The sequence below is a fragment of the Branchiostoma floridae genome, chromosome 13 (assembly GCF_000003815.2).
Source record: "Branchiostoma floridae strain S238N-H82 chromosome 13, Bfl_VNyyK, whole genome shotgun sequence".
Classification (NCBI taxonomy): domain Eukaryota; kingdom Metazoa; phylum Chordata; class Leptocardii; order Amphioxiformes; family Branchiostomatidae; genus Branchiostoma; species Branchiostoma floridae.
In genome coordinates, this window is record NC_049991.1 from 3395701 (window position 1) to 3403810 (window position 8110).

The 8110-nt window shown below is 38.4% G+C and overlaps 2 protein-coding genes across 2 annotated transcripts in view; one reads left to right on the top strand and one right to left on the bottom strand.

Moving 5' to 3' along the window:
• Window positions 1-5792, top strand: part of LOC118429337 (neurocalcin homolog) — a 28165-nt gene extending 22373 nt beyond the window's left edge. The window contains exons 3-4 of the mRNA XM_035839818.1: window positions 576-647; window positions 2048-5792. Coding sequence (XP_035695711.1) covers window positions 576-647; window positions 2048-2200 — 225 coding nt within the window. The 3' untranslated portion in view covers window positions 2201-5792. The remainder of the gene's footprint in view (window positions 1-575; window positions 648-2047) is intronic.
• The window catches only part of LOC118429770, a 7905-nt gene continuing 4096 nt past the window's right edge, over window positions 4302-8110 (bottom strand). Inside the window, exons 5-6 of the mRNA XM_035840403.1 lie at window positions 7505-7725; window positions 4302-6641 (exon numbers count right to left, since the gene is read on the bottom strand). Coding sequence (XP_035696296.1) covers window positions 6474-6641; window positions 7505-7725 — 389 coding nt within the window. The 3' untranslated portion in view covers window positions 4302-6473. The remainder of the gene's footprint in view (window positions 6642-7504; window positions 7726-8110) is intronic.

Consider the following 8110-nt stretch of genomic DNA (forward strand, 5'->3'; position numbering starts at 1 on the left):
TAATAAGATAAGAAAATAAACCATAGATAAGCATAAGTCGTAATAAATCAAGACCATAGCATGTCAAGAGATACAAAAACTTTGTTCTGCAGCAGTACCGAGGCCATACACTAGGGGGCCCAAATCAACATTTACCTTAGGGTCCACAAAACCAATCCACATGCCAAATATCATCACAATCCAGCCAGAGGTTTTTAAGTCATATTGACGAATACTGTGTGTATCTGGAAACACAGACACAAATAGAAACGAAAGTCAACTTCGATAATGCGATAACGGGCCCCCTAGCGGCTTTCTAAGGTATTGTAGTGTAATTTCCATGTTTGATATCATGTTCTGGACATGATGTGGTCGTGATTTTACACTGTGGTAGATTGCTTTTGTTTCAAAGTTTGGACGAAAATAACCCAAGAACGTTTAGACGGATCGTCATGATTTTTGATTTGCACATAGCTTATTAAGTGATGACGCACATTATAAGACACCAACAATGCAAATATAAATAATAAAGGATATTAGATAATATGATAAATAGATATTAGATAATATGTCGTAATATTTTGAATTCCTTGCAGCTGATGCACGAACTTCGCTACCCAAGCGCCACAGAGGAAGAACTTGAAAAGGTGCAAGCCCCGCTGGAAAAGGTTTGTCCTACACAACGTAATTTCATCAACTTCAAAGCCTGAATAACACCCTACTTCGTCACCGTATCTGGGCGCAATACGTATATCACAGTACGCACAATACATGAGATTTTGCTGTAGGCAATCTATAACAAAATATCACGGTCATGCCAAAGATTTATCTTATTTTGTAGGAAACTTTTTTTGTGGTTCGTCAGATGTTAGGCTTTTACTGGAGAAGGGGAAAAGCATTCCTTTGGATACAAACGCGGATGGCTCAAGGCTATGTGAAAGGGAATATTCTACCGTGGCAGACATATAGAATTACGTGTATGTTGTGATAAATCATTGCATACAGTTCAAATGGCTAACTCATCGTAACCTGAAGCTTAAGGAACCCAACGGGTGAAGGAGATGTATTTTTAGACGTAGATTGAAAGAAGGACCCTCAGGTGGGTAGGTAGTGGGTTTAAACTTGTCAGACGCGTCAAATGACTTCATTCCATTAGCATTTCCCCACGACTGGTCAACAAAAAGAGTCATTTTTGAACACATCTCTATATCTAGAGTCATTTTTGAACACATCTCTATATCTATATCTATGCAAGAACTGTACGTAAATAGGATAGCAGGGGCATTTTTGTAAAAAGAAATCTTCTGTAGAGGATACCTCAAGAAAGGAACAACGAATTTGCCATTAATTTTGGCATGTAGGTACCTTAGACAACGTTGTACAAACTAAAGTACTAATTATGCAAAATAAGGATACATTTGCATAATTATGAAAATATTATATCACGGCAGTTTTTCAATGCATTTCTTGTCCCGGACATGATATGGTCTTGACATTTAAGTGGTACATAGCTTTCCGCATCTTAACAAAGTGGAGCAAGTCTCAGCCCCCCAACATGCAATTTCGGAACTGCAGGGGCGTTTTTGTCAAGACATTCCAAAGAGGATAACTGCAGAAAGGATTGACGGATTTGACATCATTTAAGGCATGCAGGTAGCTTAGACAAAAGATGTTCATCATATAAACATTTTATGCAAATTAGGACTTAATTTGCATAATCAATGAGGAAATTGTATAATTCTATTCTACTGGACTTCAATAAATGTAACATGTAAATTATGATAGATGAACATATTAAGCATATACCGCTTTATGATTAATGATGAGAATTATGTTGTTTATGAATGATGTTCATTAGTCATCATGATCAATGATGAACAGAACACCATGCATATATCATGTTAATGTTTTTATAGTCAATTGCATAAAATTCACAAAATCTCTAAATATTTCATGGAGGTACGAGGTCGCCGAACTCTAGTTCTGATTGTGGTTTGCGCACGCGTTAGTGAATGTACGCTTTTAATTCATTGGCATTGCCTTTCTAGTGTCATTATCATCTTCCCAGGTGCGGGACCGTGTTTTTAATGAGCTGGACCGGGACGGAGACGGGCGGCTGGAGCTGCGGGAGTTTGTGGAGGGCGTCAGGAAGAACCCTGCCTTACTCAAGATGGTGGAGGAGGGCGGAGACGACGACTGCACCGTGCAGAGACTAAAATAAAAACTGGTTTTGACTGGACTATCCTCCTACGCAGGGACATCCAACAGCGAAACCGCCTGACTGGATGTACCCTGCTCTTTCAACCGTCACCATTAGTTCCTGACCGCCCTGCTTATGAATATTAATGAGCTTACCCTTATCCCTTTTGAAAACTGAAAGGTCTATTCTCTGACTGGCTGACAGGTGGTTTGGGGGGGCAGGGGCGTCCACAGGAACTAAGAATGACGGTTCAAAGAGCAGGGTACATCCAGGCAGGCGGTTTGCTGTTGGATGTCCCTGCGTAGGAGGATGGATTTGACAAATTTTAACAAGACTGTAACACTACTTCTTCTTCATCCGAGGTAACTTATATCCGCTAGGAATTTACGGTCAGGGGTGTCAAGTTGACAACGGTGATTTCAAAATTTTGAAAATAATTGCAGCTTGATATGACAACGTATATAACGTTAGTTTCCCCCAATGTTTAGTGAACATATCGCAACGGATATTGGCTATGCCGCGGATAAAGGTAGACCTAGCATTACTACCAGCATGTATCAAAGTTCATACAGATGAGCGTGTACATTACATTACTAGTATGTGACAATTAAACAAGCTGTTCTCCAACTAAAAACAAAACAAAACGTCACCGGAATCTAGTCTTCTTCAGATGTCTGATCCAATCGCTCAGAACACGTGCCCTTATGTACGTGTGACGTCAGCAATGGGTCAAAGGTCGTTGGAAGTCGATATCGCCTCCCGGTGAGAAAGTTAGTCCGTGAAAATTCCGGTGAATCGATTTTGCTTGAGTTGCGGAACAGTTTTAGAAATTGTTCCAAATGGTTGTTCTACCATTGAATATTGTCATTCTTCGACCTCAGTCTATTGTTGCAATCAATTATTGATAATCAAGCAATATTCAATTGATCTGCCAGTGACCTGATATAATTGCTATAATCGTGTCATTTTTTGTACGTAAGTTCTACAGTAGGAACTATGATATGACAAATGGATATATGATATTTGTATCCCAATGAAAAACCCGATGTGCAAGTGACTTAGGGTAACCTAAAAAGTGTCTTCTTCCAATGGGGGTCCTGTTTTATCTGTGTTTGTGTGTTCGCAGCTGTAACCCAAAATCCTGTTTTATCTGTGTTTGTGTGTTCGCAGCTGTAACCCAAAATCCTGTTTTATCTCACAGTGTTTGTGTGTTCGCAGCTGTAACCCAAAATCCTGTTTTATCTGTGTTTGTGTGTTCGCAGCTGTAACCCAAAATCCTGTTTTATCTCACAGTGTTTGTGTGTTCGCAGCTGTAACCCAAAATCCTGTTTTATCTGTGTTTGTGTGTTCGCAGCTGTAACCCAAAATCCTGTTTTATCTCACAGTGTTTGTGTGTTCGCAGCTGTAACCCAAAATCCTGTTTTATCTCACAGTGTTTGTGTGTTCGCAGCTGTAACCCAAAATCCTGTTTTATCTGTGTTTGTGTGTTCGCAGCTGTAACCCAAAATCCTGTTTTATCTGTGTTTGTGTGTTCGCAGCTGTAACCCAAAATCCTGTTTTATCTCACAGTGTTTGTGTGTTCGCAGCTGTAACCCAAAATCCTGTTTTATCTGTGCTTGTGTGTTCGCAGCTGTAACCCAAAATCCTGTTTTATTTGTGTTTGTGTGTTCGCAGCCGTAACCCAAAATCCTGTTTTATCTGTGTTTGTGTGTTAATCGTAGCTGTAACTCAAAATCCTTTTGAAGGGTTTGTTTGAATTTTCCTTGGCATATTGGTACAGTTGATAATGATGTCCAACGGAACATTGTGACAATTTTGGACATAGGTGCAGTATGTTCAGGTAAACGTAGAACAACACCCCATCTAGAAAGTTGTGTTGGTATTATTCTATAATCTGGAAATGGTAAACAAAGGATTCTGAAAGATGCACTTTGTAATTTTGCCACATCTACAGCAGCCAACAAAAGCGCAATAATTCTGATAAGTGTAAAATGTGTTTGCTAATTCTGTCTTCGAAATAAAATGAAAAAAATAAAAAATCATGTGTGCCCTTGTAGCATTATATACTTCTTACAATATAAATGTTATGTAGAAATTCACACAATAATAAAAGAGACCATTGTTGTAGAAAAGGTGCAAAGTATATTGCAGAGAGACTTTGCCAAACGGGCAGATACAGTACAATTAGGCCACAATGCATCACAATGGTGCATGTGCACCTGTAACTGTGATTTGGCTTATTATAACCCAGATGGTCTACAGTTCCTTATACAGTGAAACAGTCAATACACATGGTGTCAAGACTAGTCGCATTTGTACAATGTGTTTCAATATATATAATATACAATATATATTCATATTCTATATATACTCACCACTTACGATGTTGATAGTCAAGTTGTATTATGAAGTATTATGTCGTATACAACACTATGATATTGTACAGTCATGTTTCTGGTGAGAGTGTATAAAGCGTTTTACACGTTCATCCACTGAAATTGTTACACGTGCACAAAGGAGTATGGAAAATGATATCAATAAGCAATACAAACTACTAGGCACAGCACACTGACATACAATTTTTCCAACATTTTTCCTTGACAGAACACCTTATAAATTAATACAATGTATGAACTTGCAGTTGGTATTTTGTATCTCTGTTAAAGAAGTAGGCAAATCTAAACCACCTTTGCAGCATCTCATATAAAAAGGTATTAATTTCATAGTTAAATGCAGCAAACTTTTAAACTGACGGGTTATATGTTTCATAAAATGTGCTAGAATATAGAAACAGTAAACAATGTTCATAATACTGGCCTGAAACACACAAAAATACTTTACGAACTAGCAAATTACTAGACCAAGATTTACTCTCCACTTGCTACAGCCTGAATACAATTAATACAATGTATTTATGCATCCTTAGCTTTACGGTGGTCTAAGTATGTAGTACTAAGTAAATTATACAGGATAGAAAAGGGTTTCTGCTTTTCACTTTACTTTGACTTCCAAGTTTTAAGTCAAATTACATTACTACAGAATAGATTGTCATGTCAAACAGCTATTTCACGAGCAACACAGAATATGAAATAGCAAGAATATTGAATAATGAAGGCAACATTTGGTGGACACATTCATAATGCTATATGATATCATACAATAGATGAACATGTACATGAAAAATATCATATCTGACATTTAAGACGACATCTATCATAGGTTTGTATAGAAATGTTGGTACATGTATAACATTTCACGGAGATACCTTCCATTTTTTTAGCATTTGACTTTGTGTAACTTGTAATTTCACAATTTGGAGTATTTTTTCAACACACACCTTATATCTTCACCATACAAATTATAATCCACAAAAGTAAAGGTTTTCAGTTTTGCTGTTGTCATTTTGCACTGATCGATCAAGTCAATGTCATTTTTATGTACTAGTATTTAGCTTGAGTGTATGTAACAGTTTACAATATATTAATATTATTGCAAGTAACACAAAACACCAAAAAAAACTGCCTATTCAACACATGTCAAACCTTTGAGAGAATGAAATTTCACATTTAGCATTTCTGCTACGTTACATCATAAAATGTAATACAACACACCATACCAAGTTGATATATTCATATACAAAGACCGCTAAGTAAAAAAGAACACTTTCCTACTATCCACACAAATTTAATGACTAACAAGGTCAACTTGTGTGTTTTCTTGCAGCAGAAACCGAAGGAGTCCTAACACCTTTAAGAAAATTGAAAACACTGTAGGGTAGATGATGCATTATTCGATGGAGCCAAGTTATCAGGAGAGTCAATTCTCCCAACAACGAAAGTGCCAATCACTGAGCATGTTCTTCTCAGTCTGACTTTCTTTGGGAGAAAGAATATTAATTCCTTTCGCAGTTATCTACAAAGCAGTGTTCTAGCCAGCCTGTCTTTTTTCCATCCCCTGGATATTGAACAGAAATCCTGTTGTCTTGAAGAGCCAGAGGCTTCCATGCGATGGTCCTAGGGGGGTCTGGAAAAATTTTCAAATCTACCACCCTCTGCTTTGCTATATATATATATATATCATATATTTCCTGCATTTTGAGGGGCACATTCTGCTGGTATGGTAGACATCAGCTTGGTTTAATGGCATCTGTGTTGAATTTCTGGAGATCTTTGCAAAATTTCATTATTTTGTTTTTCATTTCATGGAACAGGAAAAATTTTTTTCCGTCCCCAGCAGCAAAATTCTGTCAAAGGATGGAAGGATGGATGCTGGCTAGAACCCTGCTGTAAAGGCTTTAGATACTGAGGGTGATTCTGTCGATGTCGTTGGCTGGAATCTTGGCGTCCGCCTCCTCTCCGCAGATGCGGAACACGATCTCTGCGTTGTAGGGCACATTGATGACACCGGAGGAGGAGTGCCAGATCCAGCCGGCACCGCCTCTGTCATACAGGGTCACAGAGACCTGCAAAATTAACAATACAACAGTAGATCAAATTCTATGGATCTGTGGGTCAGAGTTTGATTCTAGCTATGTCTTGGTGTGGACATGCTGTAAGGGATTGCATTCCTCATTTCAAATGGTAAATACATGTAAAGATCGGTGGCCTTGTGTATGAGACTCAGTCTGAGCTTAGGTGCAATCCTCAAATGTCAAAACTCTGCATACAGAAGAAGAAGAGTATAGACTGAGGTGATCCGGTATGCTTAGCTAAAATATACTTTTTCGTTAGATAGTACATAAAGTGCAATGCTGCTGTGTTAAATATCTAAAAAAGCATCATGCTTTGTCCTATCGGCCACCACACCAGAAGACTATATATATATATGTATACATACAATATTTTGATGTTAATTAATTTCCCAACATGGGAAGTTTGTGAACAAATTGTTTTGTAAGAATTAGGAGACATGTATGAGTCAGATGCAATGGCCAAATGGGCAGAGTGTTTGCTTTGGATTCAGTATATCATGAGTTCAATCCCTAGGCAAGCAGTAACATCAAGATTTGATACATTCTAGGGCTGCTTTCACTGCTTAGCACTCAGCACTTGGGAAAGAGTATCTATCTAAACACACACCACTATAATTGGACTGGCCCCTTGCTGCACTGATTGTACAAAGTTGCATGGCCCAGGGCTTCAGAAATAGAGATGGGCATTGCCCTATGCACCATCTGGCTATCCCGCTTTCAAGGCACATGTGCTTCCTTGTAGTATATGCATGTACACCATTTTCTATACATTTTCTATGTAGTACTACAAGTATAATGTCATGTACATTTTGTACATGTACAAGTATAATGTAATGTACACATGCGCCCCCTACCTGTGGCATGTATCCCAGCAGGGCCCACATGGCGCTGACGTAACCGTTCCGCTGGTGGGAGAACTCCAGCAGTTCCGTCTCCTTACGGTTCACAGTTACCTGTTTGCAGCTCTTGAAGTCTCCGATCAGTCTCTTCCCGCCGTGCAAGTCTACCACGTCCCACGTTCCGATCGTTTTCAGGACATTCCGTACTTGGTCGATTTGTGCATAAGACAGTTGGCCTAGGAAAAGAATATGCATGATATGTTATGACATAGATAATGCTGAGCACATCACAATCCCCATCTGTTGTGTTTGAATTTTAGTGTCCTGAAGATGATGCACTAAACATTAGTTCAGCTCAATCGGTTACGAGTAACATACACAGGGTGTCTGCTAATTTACCAGTAACCATGGTGACAGCTGTCTGTTCCAGGTCATTGACCTTGTTTGTTTAGAGAAGGGGAACTGTTTTACAAGAAAATAAAGAAATGGAGCATAAACATTATGTTTCCCTTGCCTAAAGGTAAACATAATATCAATAAACCGTAATGATATGTGTTATGGTTATATGGTCAATTATCCCCCTTAAAATTAAAATCTTTCCCACATTACAGTATGGTGTAT